The sequence below is a fragment of the Carassius auratus genome, unplaced genomic scaffold, assembly GCF_003368295.1.
Source record: "Carassius auratus strain Wakin unplaced genomic scaffold, ASM336829v1 scaf_tig00042953, whole genome shotgun sequence".
Taxonomy (NCBI): Eukaryota; Metazoa; Chordata; class Actinopteri; order Cypriniformes; family Cyprinidae; genus Carassius; species Carassius auratus.
This window is the reverse complement of record NW_020526747.1, coordinates 5,256-24,701: the sequence shown is the minus strand read 5'-3', so window position 1 is coordinate 24,701 and position 19,446 is coordinate 5,256. Positions and strand designations below refer to the sequence as shown.

At 34.1% G+C, this 19,446-nt stretch overlaps 1 protein-coding gene across 3 annotated transcripts; it reads left to right on the top strand.

Annotated features, from left to right (window-relative positions):
- Positions 1-11,488: 11,488 nt before the first annotated feature.
- On the top strand, positions 11,489-15,457 carry LOC113086211 (uncharacterized). Of its 3 annotated transcripts, none has more exons than XR_003284693.1 (3): positions 11,489-11,898; positions 12,034-12,277; positions 15,349-15,457. XR_003284693.1 is itself a non-coding variant. In XM_026255360.1 (3 exons), exons 1-3 carry the CDS (start codon positions 11,675-11,677, stop codon positions 15,390-15,392), a joined length of 495 nt encoding a protein of 164 aa, XP_026111145.1. In that variant the 5' UTR covers positions 11,489-11,674; the 3' UTR covers positions 15,393-15,457. The 3 variants fall into 3 exon arrangements, 2 of the variants coding, with proteins under 2 accessions (XP_026111145.1, XP_026111143.1); XM_026255360.1 differs by having other exon boundaries at positions 12,051-12,277; XM_026255358.1 differs by having other exon boundaries at positions 11,489-12,277.
- The last annotated feature ends 3,989 nt before the right edge of the window (positions 15,458-19,446 follow it).

The window sequence follows — 19,446 nt, the reverse complement described above, 5'->3', positions numbered from 1 at the left end:
TAGAAGCTGCACTTTAAAAAAATAAAAGACATTTACTGGTTCCTTTTTTACTGTTATTTCAAAAAATCACCACGACAAAACCATTCAAGCTATCCAAAATTCATTCGCACCTGTTCTGTAAGATAAATTCTTTAAACAGTGGTAAAAGAGGATGTGGTGCTGAACCTTCAAGAGTCACTCAAAACGTATCTGTCCATAAAGCTTATAAAGAATTATTCTTAATATACAGTTCACAATACTTCAGCTTGTTATTCTAATTAAGTGAGGGTCATTTTATCAGTAAAATACATAAAATACATATTATTTTTCTTTGAAAGATTTCTATAAATGATTTAAATCATACTTGTTTTACAATAATTATTTAAAAGTATTCCTATAGCTCCATCTGGTGGCCATTATTGGTAGTAAGAATTGCAAGCTTGATTTATAAGTTATGATAGTTTTAATTTTATGCTGGCTCTTGAAAATGATAAAGCTATGAAGCTTACTGTGCTTCCTTCAAATGATGACTTCTACGTATATAAAAAATTATGAAGAGTTGGAATGAAAAATTTTAAAGATATAGTAAAATAACGATTGTATTTTTTTTTTGTTACTTTAATAAATCGCTATGGCCACACCATTTAAGGTATCCTAAACCCATTCGCAATTTAACATCTTCAGTATATTAGCTTCATGTTAAAAAAGTTTGGTGTGAACTACTTGTGTCTTCTTGGAGGAGTATGAATTCATTTACAGGCTGATTTTATCATAAATCCACAATACAATTTCTGAGTTCTGTATCAATCTGTGTTGTTGTTTGTTTATTTTTATTTTTTTATTTTTCATAGGAAGATAACTGACCCTTTACTCTCCTTTTTAATAAATGTGCTTATAAACCAAGAACAAACTTTTTATAGCTGTATTTATAAACTGCTTACTACTGACTATTAATATTGGGACAAGGCTTTATAAAGCATGAACTGAATATTTACTTTTTGAGTTTGAAATTATTATTTGCAGCACAAATAAGGTTTTTTAGGATTTTTAAAAATCCCTAAAACTGTCAGAAAAGGATAAGGCCTTTAAGATTTCTATGTGAGTGGCTAAATGTATTTGTTTTTATAACTATAATGCATAAACTATGAAATTATACAAAATGTATAAAAATGTACAACAGTTATTGTTTTCCAATGTTTTTTATTTATTTATTTAATTTTTTTAATTTTATTTTATTTACATTTAAAAAAATTGGCCTACTGCAATCATTCTAAACAGCTTGAATAAAACCTGTTAATATTTATTATAGACCACTGTAACTGTGTATAATCTAACAAACAAGTTTATTATGAAAATAAAAGTGTACACCAGATAAATTGGACGATAAAGAAATTGCTAACAATAGTATAATAGAGCATGTTTTAGGTTTTTAGGCGTTTAGATGCAGAAATGGACAAATCAAATGTAAAATAAAATGTAATTGATTTAATTAAATATAGATTAATTGTTGTTAGAGCAAAATAATAAATAAATAAATAAATAAATAAATACGTTCACACATTAAAAAAAAGCAGCCAAGATGAATGAATTTAATTTTTTATATAGATTAAAATTGAAGACAGAAGCAGCTGGTATATGCGGTCACTTAATATTAAAATCCAGTAGATCCACTTCAGATTTATTTCTCAACAGTTTATGTTCACGTGGCTGTTTTCGTTTATATTCGCCAAGCTATTATGTGTTTTGAAATAATCTTGTCCGTGATGTGTTCGTTCGTACGACGAAAGCCAGAATCCTGCAGCTCAAGAGATATATGTTATTCTGCCAGTCACGCTTTCAAATAGTCTTTCACACTTAAACGGGTCACAAACACCTGCATTTAGCTCTTGTTGTGTTACAATGGGTTTATTGTGTGCATTTGTGGTAATATTTTATTTAAAAAAGCTCTTAAACAAGAATAAATTCGTTTGTTTTGAGCTCGACACTGTACGCGCTGATCGGAGGCAGTGATTTCATATAGGCAGCCACAAATATTTCATTTTCACACAAACAGTTCAAAAACATCTGAATTTAGCTCTTGGTGTGTTCTAATTGGTTGATTGTGTGATATCGCTGTAATAATTTATTTTTAAAAGCTTTAAAACAGGAAATGATCCGGATTCTCTCCTATTTCTCACGTATCTCTGGCCAGAAATAATTTATCCATGAGTCCTGAACCGGTAATAATCAGATATGTTGGTTTAGCTTGTCAGTGTGAATTAAATCTAAGTATTTATTTGTATTTTTAACCGATTTAAAAGTGAAAGTAAAAGTCCGGGAATTGAACCTGTAGGGGCGCAATTTCTCTCAGACAATGGAAGTCTGAAGCACACACACTCAAACAGAGGGACAGAGTGAGATGAGATGTCTGACAGTTTTTTAATTTTCTGTTATCCATACAGTGTTGTAAAGTCGTGAAACTATCCATATTTACTCAGAATGACTTTTTTTCTGTATGAAAAAAGGTTTTGAAGTGTTTGGAATTTAAAAATGCAGGACAATTAATAATTCCATTTTTACTGTCATTTAAAAAAATCACCACGACAAAACCGTTCAAGCTATCCAAAATCCATTGGCAATTTAAGTTGTTTAAAATGTTTTGGCATCATGTAGACAAAGTTTGGTGTGTATAGTGTTACTCTCCTCTGAGCAGTATGCATTAATTCACAGCTAAATGTAAAAAAAAAATCCACATTCAAATCAAAATAGCTGACTTCCTGTTGATCGTAGCTGATGACTGTGAATTAGAAAGTTGTCCGTCTTGATAAGAACAATTTTTGTACCGAGTTTGGTGTCTGTAGCTAAAACTAACCCCCCCACTTTTGACAAAAGGTGGTGCTATAGAGTGCCTCTTCCACGCCCTTTTAAAAGCTTTTTCCATTGTCTAGCTATCAAGAATACTGATATGTGTTTTGAGTTTCATGTAAATCTGAGGTTGTTATCTGCCTCAAAATCACCATAACAGAATATTCAAGTTTGACACGTTGCCATGGCAACAATATATAAGATATCAATATCCCCACAACAGATTTACATCGGCCATGTTTTGACATTATTCTGATGAAGTTTGAAGCAAATCGAGTAAAAATAAGATGCTGAATTCAAAGCATTTTGAAAATGACTCACTTCCTGCTGCCAGTTGGTGGCGCTATAACGTTGACTCTTAATAGTCACATATATACGATCGGTATCATACATCGAAAAAACCGATGAAGTTTGATCAAACTCAGGCAATGTATGTGGATGTTATTAGGCATTTCCTGTTTCTCACTTTTTGCCCTAATTTCAACGCCTCGCCACGGGCAAACCGTTCGAGATATCAAAAATCCCCTCGCAATTTTTCATCCCCAATGTCTTGAGATCATGTTCACCGAGTTTGGTGGCAAACAAGTAAAAAACCTATGACAAGTATATCAAATTCCAGAGCATGCTTTTTTTAAACAGCCATGAATAGCTGACTTCCTGTTGGGCGGAGCCTTTGACATAGAGCGCGAAAGTTGTTAAGCTCAATGAGATCTACAAGTGTACTGAGTTTCATATAAATATATGCAAGTGTGTGTGAGCTATGGTTCAAGATTTCTGACTGTGTTCCAGGGGGCGCTGTAGAGCCCCTGTGCCACGCCCGGGTCCCAGTCTCTGTGGCGTCCTAATGGCCGCAGATTCCAATGTGTGTGCCAATTTTCAAGAGTTTTTGAGCATGTTAAGGCCCCCAAAAACCCCCGGAAGGTTTAATAAAAAATAAAAAAAATAATAATAATAATAAGAAAAAGAATAATCCTTAGGGGAACAATAGGGCTCTTCGCCCCTTCGGGCTTGAGCCCTAATAATCCTAAGGAAAACAATAGGGCTCTCGCCCTCCAGGCTTGAGCCCTAATAATCCTAAGGAAAACAATAGGCCTCTCGCCCTTTGGGCTTGAGCCCTAATAAATATAGCTGCAAGCAGCGATGGCGGGCTCAAGCCACCAATGCCATCGCCACCCCGGTGGCATCAGGTAAACTGTGCCCAGCGGGCACATGCATTCACAATATCCCTCTGGCAGTGAGGTTTTAAAGGATACGCCAGATAAAGGGTTAATCCGAATCATCTAGACTTTAAAATCACATTCACAGAACAATGTATATTTAACTTTAGTAACACTTTACAATAAGATTTCATTTATGAACATTATGTTAATATGAACAATATTTATATAACATTCATTCATGTCAGTTCATATTCCAAAATTAAACATTAAAACATTGTTTTATTGTGATTTTTTTTCCAAGCACATTTGACCAATTCCAAACCATATCAATCTTAATAACTACCATTATTTTTCATTTAATCATTTATGAGTGCTATACAATAGTCCAGGAAAGCTGGAAGAGAAAAACTCCTTATATTCATGTGCAGAATTATTAGGCATGTTTTCTTTTACAGATGAAATGCGCTAAAAAAAGAGTTTTAACTCAAACTGTAAAGTCGAAAATTATGAAATACCCATGATAAATATCAAACACACATGCAATACAGAAATGGATAAGACTTGACCATTGTACAAAAAATGCTGACTGGGTCATGAGGTCAGAAAAGAAGAAGAAAAAAACAGGTCAAGAAGAACTGACAAAAATAATTGCAAAATAATTAGGAATTAATGTTAAGATTAATTTTTAGTCAATTCTGCAAGACAGACTTTCAGGAAAGGAGGTGGAATAAAAATGAGCTCCTAAATCTTAATCCCGGATTCTGGAAGATATATTCCTCAAACCATCAAACAAGAGGAGGTGGTGCTGGTCCTTCACGAGTCACTCTAATCTGTTCATAAAGCCTATATATAAAGTCTTAATATATAGTATTTCACAATACTTCATGGTATTCTAATTCAATCATTTTTTGGAATCTTAGATCTCTCAGAACCTGGCACATTGTAATTCAAAGACTCCAGGAAAGTGGCAGTTCTGTAAAATGTTGGCGCTGGAGACTAAATGCTCCCTGATAGTTTCACACCTAATTCATTTAACACACACACACACACACACACACACACACACACATTACCCACAGTGACAGAGGGACAGAGTGACATCAGATGTATGATAGTTTTTTAATTTTCTATCATCCATATAGTGTTGTATAGTCATGAAACTATGCATATTTCCTCAGAATGACTTGTCTTCTATGTGTACATTTTTTTGAAGCATTTTTAAGCTGCACTTTTAAAAAAATAAAATACATTTACTGGTTACTTTTTTACTGTTATTTAAAAAAAAAATCACCACGACAAACCATTCAAGCTATCCAAAATTCATTCGCACCTCTTCTGTAAGATAAATTCTTTAAACAGTGGTAAAAGAGGATGTGGTGCTGATCCTTCAAGAGTCTCTGAAAATGTATCTGTCCATAAAGCCTATAAAGAATTATTCTTAATATACGGTTCACAATACTTCAGCTTGTTTTTCTAATTAAGTGAGGGTCATTTTATCAGTAAAATACATAAAATTCATATTATTTTTCTTTGAAAGATTTCTATAAATGATTTAAATCATACTTGTTTCTACAATAATTATTTAAAAGTAATCCTATAGCGCCATCTGGTGGCCATTATTGGTACTAAGAATTGCCAGCTTGATTTATAAGTTATGATAGTTTTAATTTTATGCTGGCTCTTGAAAATGATAAAGCTATGAAACTTACTGTGCTTCCTTCAAATGATGACTTCTACGTATATAAAAAATTATGAATAGTTGGAATTAAACATTTTAAAGATATAGTAAAATAACTATTGTATTTTTTTTATGTTACTTTAATAAATCGCTATGGCCACACCATTTAAGGTATCCTAAACCCATTTGAAATTTAACATCTTCAGTATATGGCTTCATGTTAAAACAGTTTGGTGTGAACTACTTGTGTCTTCTTGGAGAACTGGCCCCCCAACTGAGCCTGGTTTCTCCCAAGGTTTTTTTCTCCATTCTGTCACCGATGGAGTTTCGGTTCCTTGCCGCTGTCGCCTCTGGCTTGCTTAGTTGGGGTCACTTCATCTACAGCGATATCATTGACTTGATTGCAAATTAAAACAGACACTATTTCAACTGAACAGAGATTACATAACTGAATTCAATGATGAACTGCCTTTAACTATCATTTTGCATTATTGAGACACTGTTTTCCAAATGAATGTTGTTCAGTGCTTTGGTGCAATGTATTTTGTTTAAAGCACTATATAAATAAAGGTGATTGATTGGAGGAGAATTAATTCACTTACAGGCTGAGTTTATCATAAATCCACAATAACATTTCTGAGTTCTGTATCAATCTGTGTTGTTGTTTGTTTATTTTTATTTTATTTATTTTTCATAGGAAGATAACTGACCCTTTACTCTCCTTTTTAATAAATGTGCTTATAAACCAAGAACAAGCTATTTATAGCTGTATTTATAAACTGCTTACTACTGACTATTAATATTGGGACAAGGCTTTATAAAGAATGAACTGACTATTTACTAATGAGTGCAGTTATTATAAAGTGTTATCAATGCATTTGCTAATGTTAACAAATTAGACATTATTTTACAGTGTTATCAAATCCCTTAAATGATTTGTAAATGTTTTGTAATGATTTTATTGACCTACAAGCATTTGTGAAAGTTCTGCTTACATTACAGCTTAGTCTTGATCTGTGAGCTGAACAGATTTACTGTTACATCCATGAGATTATGTAAATTCAAATAAATATCATGTCACAGGATGTCAGAGGTCAGTATCAAATTAATTTGAAATTATTATTTGCAGCAAAAATAAGGTCAGAAAACTGTCAGAAAAAGATAAGGCCTAAGATTTCTATGTGAGTGGCTAAATTTATTTGTTTTTATAATTATTATAATGCATAAACTATGAAATTATACAAAATGTATAAAAAAGTACAACAGTTATTGTTTTCCAATGTTTTTTATTTATTTATTTATTTTTATTTATTTGGGATTGACATTTCAAAAAATTAGCCTACTACATTCATTCTAAACAGCTTGAATAAAACCTGTTAATATTTATTATAGACCACTGTAACTGTATAATCTAACAAACAAGTTTATTATGAAAATAAAAGCGTGTACACCAGATAACTTGGACGATAAAGAAATTGCTAACAATAGTATAATAGAGCATGTTTTAGGTTTTTAGGCGTTTAGATGCAGAAATGGACAAATCAATTGTAAAATAAAATGTAATTGATTTAATTAAATATAGATTAAGTCTTGTTAGAGCAAAATAATAAATAAATACGTACACACATTAAACAAGCAGCCAAGATGAATGAGTTAAATTTTTTATATAGATTAAAATTGAAGACAGAAGCAGCTGGTATATGCGGTCACTTAATATTAAAATCCAGTAGATCCACTTCAGATTTATTTCTCAAAAGTTTATGTTCACGTGGCTGTTTTCGTTTATATTAGCCAAGCTATTATGTATTTTGAAATAATCTTGTCCGTGATGTGTTCGTTCGTACGACGAAAGGCAGAATCCTGCAGCTCGAGAGAGATATGTTACTCTGCCAGTCGCGCTTTCAAATAGTCTTGCACACTTAAACGGGTCACAAACACCTATATTTAGCTCGTGTTATGTTATAATGGATGTCTTGTGTGCATTTATGGCAATAATTTATTTTAAAAAGCTCTTAAACAAGAATAAATTCGTTAGTTTTGAACTTGTGACACTGTGCGCGCTGATCGGAGGCGGTGATTTCAGATAGGCAGCTGCAAATATTTCATTTTCACACAAACAGTTCAAAAACATCTGAATTTAGCTCTTGGTGTGTTCTAATTGGTGAATTGTGTGATATCGCTTTAATATTTTATTTGTTAAAGCTATAAAACAAAAATAAACTCGTTTTTCTGAGCTCGTCATTCCACACGCTCATGCTCAGAGCAGTGATTCATCTCTCGTGTTTCTCACGTATCACTGACCACACATCAATTATTAATGAGCCCTGACCCGGTAATAATCATATATGTTGGTTTAGCTTGTCAGTGTGAATTAAATCCAAGTATTATTTTGTATTTTAACCGATTTAAAAATGAAACTAAAAGAGAGTCTCCTCCCTTTCAGTCGAATTTCCCTTTAAGGAATTGAACCTGTAGGGGCGCATTTTCTCTCAGACAATGTAAGTCTCAGCACATAATACTCAAACAGAGGGACAGAGTGAGATGAGATGTCTGACAGTTTTTTAATTTTCTGTTATCCATACAGTGTTGTAAAGTCGTGAAACTATCCATATTTACTCAGAATGACTTTTTTTTTGTATGAAAAAAGGTTTTGAAGTGTTTGGAATTTAAAAATGCAGGACAATTAATAATTCCATTTTTACTGTCATTTAAAAAAATCACCACGACAAAACCGTTCAAGCTATCCAAAATCCTTTGGCAATTTAAGTTGTTTAAAATGTTTTGGCATCATGTAGACAAAGTTTGGTGTGTATAGTGTTACTCTCCTCTGAGCAGTATGCATTAATTCACAGCTAAATGTAAAAAAAAATCCACATTCAAATCAAAATAGCTGACTTCCTGTTGATCGTAGCTGATGACTGTGAATTAGAAAGTTGTCCGTCTTGATAAGAACAATTTTTGTACCGAGTTTGGTGTCTGTAGCTAAAACTAACCCCCCCACTTTTGACAAAAGGTGGCGCTATAGAGTGCCTCTTCCACGCCCTCTTATGAACTTTTGCCAGTGTCTAGTTATCATAAATACTGATATGTGTTCTGAATTTCATGAAATTCTAAGCATGTTATATGCCTTAAAATCACCTGAGAAGTATTCAAGTTTGACATGTTGCCACGGCAACAATATTTTTAGATATCAATATCCCCCTAGCAGATTAATATAGGCTGTGTTTTAACATTATTCTGATGAAGTTTGAAGCAAATCGAGTAAAAATAAGATGCTGAATACAAAGCATTTTGAAAATGACACACTTCCTGCTGCCAGTTGGTGGCGCTATAACTTTGACTCCTAATAGTCACATATATGCGATCGACATCATACAAAGAATAATCTGATGAAGTTTGATTAAAATCAGGAAATGTATGTGGATGGTATTAGACACTTCCTGTTTCTCATTTCTCGCCATAATTTCAACGCCTCGCCACGAGCGAACCGTTTGAGATATCAAAAATCCCCTGGCAATTTTTCATCCCCAGTGTCTTGAGATCATGTTGACCGAGTTTGGCGGCAATCGAGTAAAAAACCTATGACAAGTATTTCAAATTCCAGAGCATGCGCTTTTTACATAACTCTAAATAGCTGAATTCCTGTTGGGCGGAGCCTATGACATGCAATACGCAAGTTGTTCGGCACGATGAGATCTATATGTGTACTGAGTTTCATATTAATACGTGTAAGTATGTGTGAGCTATACATCAACATTTATGACTGTGTTCCAGGGGGCGCTGTAGAGCCCCTGTGCCACGCCCGTGTCCCAGCCTCTGCAGGCTCCTTAAGGCCACAGATTCCAAAGTGTGCGCAAACTTTCAAGAGTTTTTGAGTATGTTAAGGACCCCAAAAGCCCCCACAAATTTGACGACAAATATGAATAATAAACCCCAAATAGCCAACTTCCTGTTGGGCGGAGCCTATGATATGCAATACGAAAGTTGTTTGTATTGATGAGTTCTATATGTGTACCGAGTTTCATACGTCTACGACCAAGTATGTATGATATATGGCCCTCCATATTCCAGGGGGCGCTGTAGAGCCCCTGTGCCACGCCCGTGTATCAGTCTCTGCCCGGCCCTAATGGCCGCAGGTTCCAATGTGTGTGCCAATTTTCAAGACTTTTTAAGCATGTTAAGGGCCCCAAAAGCCCCCGAAACCTTGAAGAAAAATAATAATAATAAATAATAATAATAATAATAATAATAAATATAGCTGCAAGCAGCGATGGCGGGCTCAAGCCACCAATGCCATCGCCACCCCGGTGGCATCAGGTAAACTGTGCCCAGCGGGCACATGCATTCACAATATCCCTCTGGCAGTGAGGTTTTAAAGGAAATGGCGGTTAAAGGGTTAATCCGAATCATCTAGACTTTAAAATCGCATTCACAGAACAATATATATATATATATATATATATATATAGTGTAACACTTTACAATAAGATTTCATTTATAAATATTATGTTAACATGAACAATATTTATATAGCATTCATTCATGTCAGTTAATTTTCCAGACAACATTAAAACATTGTTTTATTGTGATTGTTTTCCAAGCACATTTTACCAATTCCAAACCATATCAATCTTAATAACTACCATTATTTTTTATTTAATCATTTATGAGTGCTATACAATAGTCCAGGAAAGCTGGAAGAGAAAAACTCCTATGTGCAGAATTATTAGGCATGTTTTCTTTTACAGATGAAATGCGCTAAAAAAGAGTTTTAACTCAAACTGTTTTAACTCAAAGTCGAAAATTATGAAATACCCATGAGAAATATCAAACACAAATGCAATACAGAAATGGATAAGTTAAGACTTGACCATTGTACAAAAATGCTGACTGGGTCATGAGGTCAGAAAAGAAGAAGAAAAAAAAAACAGGTCAAGAAGAACTGACAAAAATAATTGCAAAATAATTAGGAATTAATGTGAAGATTAATTTTTAGTCAATTCTGCAAGACAAACTTTCAGGAAAGGAGGTGGAATAAAAATGAGCTCCTAAATCTTAATCCCGGATTCTGGAAGATATATTCCTCAAACCATTGGACAAGAGGAGGTGGTGCTGGTCCTTCACGAGTCACTCTAATCTGTTCATAAAGCCTATATATAAAGTCTTAATATATAGTATTTCACAATACTTCATGGTATTCTAATTAAATCATTTTTTGGAATCTTTGATTTCTCAGAACCTGACACATTGTAATTCTGAGACTCCAGGAAAGTGGCAGTTCTGTAAAATGTTGGCACTGGAGACTAAATGCTCCCTGATAGTTTCACACCTAATTCACTTAACACACACACACACACACACACACACATTACCCACAGTGACAGAGGGACAGAGTGACATCAGATGTATGATAGTTTTTTAATTTTCTATCATCCATATAGTGTTGTATAGTCATGAAACTATGCATATTTCCTCAGAATGACTTGTCTTCTATGTGTACATTTTTTTGAAGTGTTTAGAAGCTGCACTTAAAAAAATAAAAGACATTTACTGGTTACTTTTTTACTGTTATTTCAAAAAATCACCACGACAAAACCATTCAAGCCATTCAAAATTCATCCGCACCTGTACTGTAAGATACATTCTTTAAACAGTGGTAAAAGAGGATGTGGGGCTGATCCTTCAAGAGTCACTCAAAACGTCTGTCCATAAAGCCTATAAAGAATTATTCTTAATATACAGTTCACAATAGGTTTGAAACATCCTGTTGGTGAAATCCAAAAATAATCAAATGAGTCATTTTAAATCTGTCCTCCTTTAGCAAAGATGGCGGCGGGTGTGTCGGGGATAGCTGTTGCACTCCTTGTTTATGTGCTGATTTTAAGTAATTTCAGCTCTATTTTTACTGGACAAAGTCTTAATAATAGTTTTTTTCCTTATGAGGATTTAAAATTATCCTGTACAACTCATTTGATGGCGAGCCGTGTGAATAATCACTTTGGTTTCGGGAGACATGCGTTCGCTATTACCTTTATTCATCCACATCTCTTCAGTAAAACAAGAGGACGAATGTACAAAGCTGTATTACACCAACAACAAAGCCTCGCTTTCATTATCTCAATTTGTCTATTATTATCTGGTGACATTCATCAATGCCCTGGTCCAGTTAGCCCACCAACGCGGACGGGGCCACATGTATCATCCATCTATAGTAGGAGCAACATTGGAAACCTACAGGTATGTTCATCATCACATTGCTATGCTTTGGAGCAACCGACTGACATACCGGCTTCTGTTTCTTCGGTGGGCGATGTGGATCTGTCGGTGGTTGGCGTTGTGGCGGCGGTTGGTGTGTCTGCGTTGGATGGGGAGTGCGGTTTGTTCCGGAGGAGTGGTGTGTTCTGCGGAGGTTCGCGGAGTGTGCTGGAGGGGAACCAGGGAGATGTTGTTGGCCCTGATGGCGTTCCTGCTGTTCAACGGAGATCGCCGTGTGGGTGTGATGATGCAGGCGGTGACTTGACAATTCAAAAATTGTTACAGTCTCAATCTCATTTTACTGAAGGAAATGCTGGTACGGGTAGCTTAGCTACGATCGGGAATTCTACAAAACAAATCAGTAAGTTGACGACAAACCGAGCAGTAGTGAAAAATAGAAAATGGAACGTCTTTAGAACTGTGAATAATTCTAAATTATTATGGGACCCCAGCATAAAACCGAGGGGCTTATTTGGTGGTCATCTGAATGTACGTAGTCTCATGTCTAAAAATGAACAAGTACGACATTTGTTAATGGACTCTAATTTGGATTTCTTATGTCTGTCCGAAACTTGGCTTCATGAGAACTCACCTTATGCAGCCATCACCATACCAGGTTATCAAATTTATAGAAATGATAGAGTGAGGTCTAAAGGTGGTGGTGTTTTGGTGTATATAAAAAATAGTATTCAATGCGAGGAAATTAACTTAAATAGTGACTTGGAATGTATTGGATTGAAAATTATAGTATCGCCACAAATGTTTTTTAGTTTGATTGTAATTTATCGCCCTCCCTCTGCCAAGGTAGATTTTTATGAAAATTTTCGTAGTATGCTTCTTAGATGCAACTTTGAAAAAGAGGTATTAATTATGGGGGATTTTAATGTTAATTGGGAAGACAGAGTAGCCAGGAAAAATCTTAAACAAATATGTGATAATTTTGATTTAACACAGGTAGTAAAGGGTCCAACAAGAAAAACTCATAATACTGAAACGCAGATTGATTTAATCTTTTGCAATAAACCAGAAAGAATTACAAAATCCTTTAATATGATCACTGGATTATCGGACCATAATTTAGTTCTGGTGACAAGAAAGTTAACTAGCAGAAGGTTTTGTGTTTCAACTGTTAAGGAGAAAGAAGTATATAGAATACCCAACAAAGTACGGGATCAGTTTATAGATAAAATAAACAGGTTTAACTGGAGTGATTTGCTAGCTGGGAAAGATGTACATGATGGTAGTACAGTGCTTACAAGTAGACTACAGTATTTTATTAAGGAGTTTACCCAAAAATTTAGAAACAGAAATTATAAGAATAGTCTCCCATGGATTAATGCTGACATTCTTAATTTGATGAAAGAACGTGATCTTGCAAAAAAAAAGGCTAATAACTCAAAATTAAGTACTGATAAACACCGTTTTGCAATGTTGAGGAATAAAGTGACATCTCAGTTAAGAAAGTCAAGGGCTGACTATTTTCTAACCATTATAAATAATGCAGGGGGCAATTCAAAAATGATTTGGGATCAGTTAAAAAAATTACTGGGGCAGGAACATAAAGACAGAAAACCTGTTGATCTTGTGCTGGATGGAAAAAGTATTTCTGATCCAACTGTGGTTGCTACAGCTTTTAACAACTATTTTGTAGACTCTGTTGCATCTATTGCACAGGGTTTCTCACACGTAGATTTTAGTAAGTGCCCTATCTTGTCATCAGAGCACAGCCTTGTGTTTTCCAGCGCTTCTGAAAGAAACATAGAATCCTTAATCAGTTCACTTAATACTTCTAAAGCGAAAGATGTCTTTGGTATGGATAATACAATGTTGAAAGAATTAGGTTCGTCCTTGCTTATCCCCATCACAAAAATTATTAATCAATCGATTTCTCTGGGGGAATTCCCAAATGCCTGGAAATTATCTATTGTTTCCCCTCTATTGAAATCAGGAGACAGACAAATTATTTCCAATTATAGACCAATTAGTATTTTGCCAGTAATATCCAAGGTTCTAGAAAAATGGGTGTCTCAACAGATTAGGAATCACTTGAATAATTCAGCTTTCTCCCTTCATCCATTACAATTTGGATTTAGGACAAATCACTCCACTGAGACAGCAAACTGTTTTTTTATCGAAAATATTAAATCATTGCTTGATAGGAACAAGGTTGTTGGAGCTATTTTTTTAGATCTTAGGAAAGCCTTTGACACTGTTAATCACAATATTTTATTGTCTAAACTATCTCATTTTAATTTTTCAGATAATGCTCTAAAGTGGGTAGCATCTTATCTTTTTAAACGATCACAAACTGTACGTATTGGCAGCTATCTTTCTGAACCTCTTCAGTTGTCCACTGGAGTGCCTCAAGGGTCTATATTGGGCCCCCTTTTGTTTTGCATGTATATTAATGACTTGCCAAGTGCGTGCCCAGAAGTGAGAGTTCAAATGTATGCAGATGACACTGTTTTATATATACATGGAACATCAAAAGCAGCAGTGGCAGCCAAACTTACGAAGGCTATGGTTAAAATTAGTGAATGGTTAAATCACTGTAGCCTGCAGTTAAATCTTTCCAAAACAGTTGGTATGTTTTTTAGTAAAACCACCAACTCTGCAGTTGATCCGGATATTTCTATTAATGGTGGAAAAATTCAAATTGTCTCAGAATTTAAATATCTTGGTATTATCATTGACTCCAAACTTAAGTTTAATTCTCAGATCTCAAATACTGTTAAGAGAATAAAATTTAATTTATCTAATTTCCGATATATTAGGAATTCAATGTCTACCCAAGCTGCCAAAATGTTTATGCACTCTATGATATTTTCGCATATGAATTATTGTTTGACTACTTGGTCTCAGGCCAACCATTCCGCCTTGCTCCCAATACAGACTTTATATAAACAAACGTTAAAAATTTTTGATAAGAAACCACGTCATTTTCATCACTGTAAGATTTTATTAAAATATAATCTGTTGAGTTGGGAAAACTTGGTTAAGTTTTCAAATGGCTGTTTAGCTTATAAAATTCTCAATGACCTGGCCCCACCTCCTCTTAGTGAGTTTCTGAGTTTAAGATCAGAAAACAGTCGTCTCACTAGAGGAACTTTTAGAAGGGACTGTGATATTAATTTCAGGAAAACTGCTTTTAGTCAGTCTGCCTTCTCGATTAAAGCTTCGAAAGAATGGAATGACATCCCAACGTCAGTTAGAGAAATAAATAGTTATAATGAATTTCGCTCTTCTTTTAAAACTTGGCTTTTTAGTATGCAAATTTGTCAACATTAATTTATTTTTTATTTTTTATTTTTTATTTTTTCTGTGTTTCTTTTTCTTTTTTTTTCCTGTTACTTTCGGAAACTGTAGGGTCTGTTATATTTGTTATATTCTGTTATGTTTGATTAAATTGTTGTATCTGCATTGTATTTTCAGGTTGCCTGTTGTACATCTGGCCTAGGACTTCAGATGAAAACTAGCCTCTTGGCTAACTCTGGCATATTTTGACTTGTCATGTTAATATGCATTGTCCTTGGAATAAAAAGAAAATTCAATACTTCAGCTTGTTATTCTAATAAAGTGAGGGTCATTTTATCAGTAAAATACATAAAATTCATATTATTTTTCTTTGAAAGATTTCTATAAATGATTTAAATCATACTTGTTTCTACAATAATTATTTAAAAGTGATCATATAGCTCCACCTGGTGGCCATTATTGGTACTAAGAATTGCAAGCTTGATTTATATGTTATGATAGTTTTAATTTTATGCTGGCTCTTGAAAATGATAAAGCTATGAAACTTACTGTGCTTCCTTCAAATGATGACTTCTACGTATATAAAAAATTATGAAGAGTTGGAATTAAAATTTTTAAAGATATAGTAAAATAACTATTGTATTTTTTTATGTTACTTTAATAAATCTCTATGGCCACACCATTTAAGGTATCCTAAACCCATTCGCAATTTAACATCTTCAGTATATGGCTTCATGTTAAAAAAAGTTTGGTGTGAACTACTTGTGTCTTCTTGGAGGAGAATGAATTCATTTACAGGCTGAGTTTATCATAAATCCACAATAACATTTCTGAGTTCTGTATCAATCTGTGTTGTTGTTTGTTTATTTTTTATTTTATTTTTTTTCATAGGAAGATAACTGACCCTTTACTCTCCTTTTTAATAAATGAGCTATTTATAGCTGTATTTATAAACTGCTTACTACTGACTATTAATATTGGGACAAGGCTTTATGAAGCATGAACTGACTATTTACTAATGAGTGCAGTTATTATAAAGTGTTATCAATGCATTTGCTAATCTTAACAAATTAGACATTATTTTACAGTGTTATCAAATCCCTTAAATGATTTGTAAGTGTTTTGTAATGATTTTATTGACCTAAAAGCATTTGTGAAAGTTCTGCTTGCATTACAGCTTAGTCTTGATCTGTGAGCTGAACAGATTTACTGTTACATCCATGAGATTATGTAAATTCAAATAAATATCATGTCACAGGATGTCAGAGGTCAGTATCAAATTAGTTTGAAATTATTATTTGCAGCACAAATAAGGTTTTTTAGGATTTTTAAAAATCCCTAAAACTGTCAGAAAAGGATAAGGCCTAAGATTTCTATGTGAGTGGCTAAATTTGTTTGTTTTTATAACTATAATGCATAAACTATGAAACTATACAAAATGTATAAAAAAGTACAAGTTATTCTTTTCCAATGTTTTTTATTTATTTAATTTTTTTTTTTTTTTTTTTTTTTTTTTTTTTGGATTTACATTTTAAAAAATTAGCCTATGGCGATCATTCTAAACATCTTGAATAAAACCTGTCAATATTTATTATAGACCACTATAACTGTGTATAATCTAACAAACGAGTTTATTATGAAAATAAAAGTGTGTACACCAGATAACTTGGACGATAAAGAAATTGCTAACAATAGTATAATAGAGCATGTTTTAGGTTTTTAGGCTTTTAGATGCAGAAATGGACAAATCAAATGTAAAATAAAATGTAACTGATTTAATTAAATATAGATTAAGTCTTGTTAGAGCAAAATAATAAATAAATACGTACACACATTAAAAAAGCAGCCAAGATGAATGAGTTAAATTTTTTATATAGATTAAAATTGAAGACAGAAGCAGCTGGTATATGCGGTCACTTAATATTCAAATCCAGTAGATCCACTTCAGATTTAATTCTCAACAGTTTGTTCACGTGGCTGTTTTCGTTTATATTAGCCAAGCTATTATGTATTTTGAAATAATCTTGTCCGTGATGTGTTCGTTCTTACGACGAAAGGCAGAATCCTGCAGCTCGAGAGAAACATGTTATTCTGCCAGTCGCGCTTTCAAACAGTCTTGCACACTTAAACGGGTCACAAACACCTGCATTTAGCTCGTGTTGTGTTATAATGGATGTATTGTGTGCATTTATGGCAATAATTTATTTTAAAAAGATCTTAAACAAGAATAAATTCGTTAGTTTTGAACTTGTGACACTGTGCGCGCTGATCGGAGGCAGTGATTTCAGATAGGCAGCCGCAAATATTTCATTTTCACACAAACAGTTCAAAAACATCTTAATTTAGCTCTTGGTGTGCTCTAATTGGTGAATTGTGTGATATCGCTGCAATACTTTATTTTTAATAGCTATAAAACAAGAATAAACTCGTTTTTTCTGAGCTCATCATTCCACACCCTCTTGCTCAGAGCAGTGATTCATCTCTCGTGTTTCTCACGTATCACTGACCACACATCAATTATTAATGAGCCCTGACCTGATAATAATCATATATGTTGGTTTAGCTTGTCATTGTGAATTAAATCCAAGTATTTATTTGTATTTTAACCGATTTAAAATCGAAACCAAAAGACAGTCTCCTCCCTTTTTTAGTCCGGTAACTGAACCTGTAGGGGCGCTATTTCTCTCAGACAATGGAAGTCTAAGCACACACACTCAAACAGATGGACAGAGTGATATGAGATGTCTGACAGTTTTTTAATTTTCTGTTATCCATACAGTGTTGTAAAGTCATGAAACTATGCATATTTACTCAGAATAACTTTTTTTCTGTATGAAAAAAGGTTTTGAAGTGTTTGGAATTTAAAAATGCAGGAAAATTAATAATTCCATCTTTATTGTCATTTAAAAAAATCACCACGACAAAACCATCCAAGCTATCCAAAACCCATTCACAATTTAAGTTCCTCAATGTTTTTTCAACATGTAGACCAAGTTTGGTGTGTATAGTGTTACTCTCCTCTGAGCAGTATGCATTAATTCACAGCTAAATGTAAAAAAAAATCCACATTCAAATCAAAATAGCTGACTTCCTGTTGATCGTAGCTGATGACTGTGAATTAGAAAGTTGTCCGTCTTGATAAGAACAATTTTTGTACCGAGTTTGGTGTCTGTAGCTAAAACTAACCCCCCCACTTTTGACAAAAGGTGGCGCTATAGAGTGCCTCTTCCACGCCCTCTTATGAACTTTTGCCAGTGTCTAGTTATCATAAATACTGATATGTGTTCTGAATTTCATGAAATTCTAAGTATGTTATATGCCTTAAAATCACCTGAGAAGTATTCAAGTTTGACATGTTGCCACGGCAACAATATTTTTAGATATCAATATCCCCCCAGCAGATTTATATCGGCTGTGTTTTAACATTATTCTGATGAAGTTTGAAGCAAATCGAGTAAAAATAAGATGCTGAATACAAAGCATTTTGAAAATGACACACTTCCTGCTGCCAGTTGGTGGCGCTATAACTTTGACTCCTAATAGTCACATATATGCGATCGACATCATACAATGAATAATCTGATGAAGTTTGATTAAAATCAGGAAATGTATGTGGATGGTATTAGACACTTCCTGTTTCTCATTTCTCGCCATAATTTCAACGCCTCGCCACGAGCAAACCGTTTGAGATATCAAAAATCTCCTGGCAATTTTTCATCCCCATTGTCTTGAGATCATGTTGACCGAGTTTGGCGGCAATCGAGTAAAAAACCTATGACAAGTATTTCAAATTCCAGAGCATATGCTTTTTACATAACTCTAAATAGCTGACTTCCTGTTGGGCGGAGCCTATAACATGCAATACGCAAGTTGTTCGGCACGATGAGATCTAAATGTGTACTGAGTTTCATATTAATATGTGCAAGTATGTGTGAGCTATACATCAACATTTATGACTGTGTTCCAGGGGGCGCTGTAGAGCCCCTGTGCCACGCCCAGGTCCCAGCCTCTGCAGGCTCCTTAAGGCCACAGATTCCAAAGTGTGCGCAAACTTTCAAGAGTTTTTGAGTATGTTAAGGACCCCAAAAGCCCCCACAACTTTGACGCAAATATGAATAATAAACCCCAAATAGCCAACTTCCTGTTGGGCGGAGCCTATGATATGCAATTCGAAAGTTGTTTGTATTGATGAGTTCTATATGTGTACCGAGTTTTGTGCGTCTACGTGCAAGTATGTATGATATATGGCCCTCAGCATTCCAGGGGGCGCTGTAG

Bases quoted from the DNA above. Each gene is read 5' to 3' on its own strand.
- LOC113086211 (XM_026255358.1), top strand. From the start codon at position 11,635: ATGGCGAGCCGTGTGAATAATCACTTTGGTTTCGGGAGACATGCGTTC. The intron at 12,278-15,348 runs GTAAGTTGACGA...TTGTATTTTCAG, and splicing joins GAATTCTACAAAACAAATCA to GTTGCCTGTTGTACATCTGG.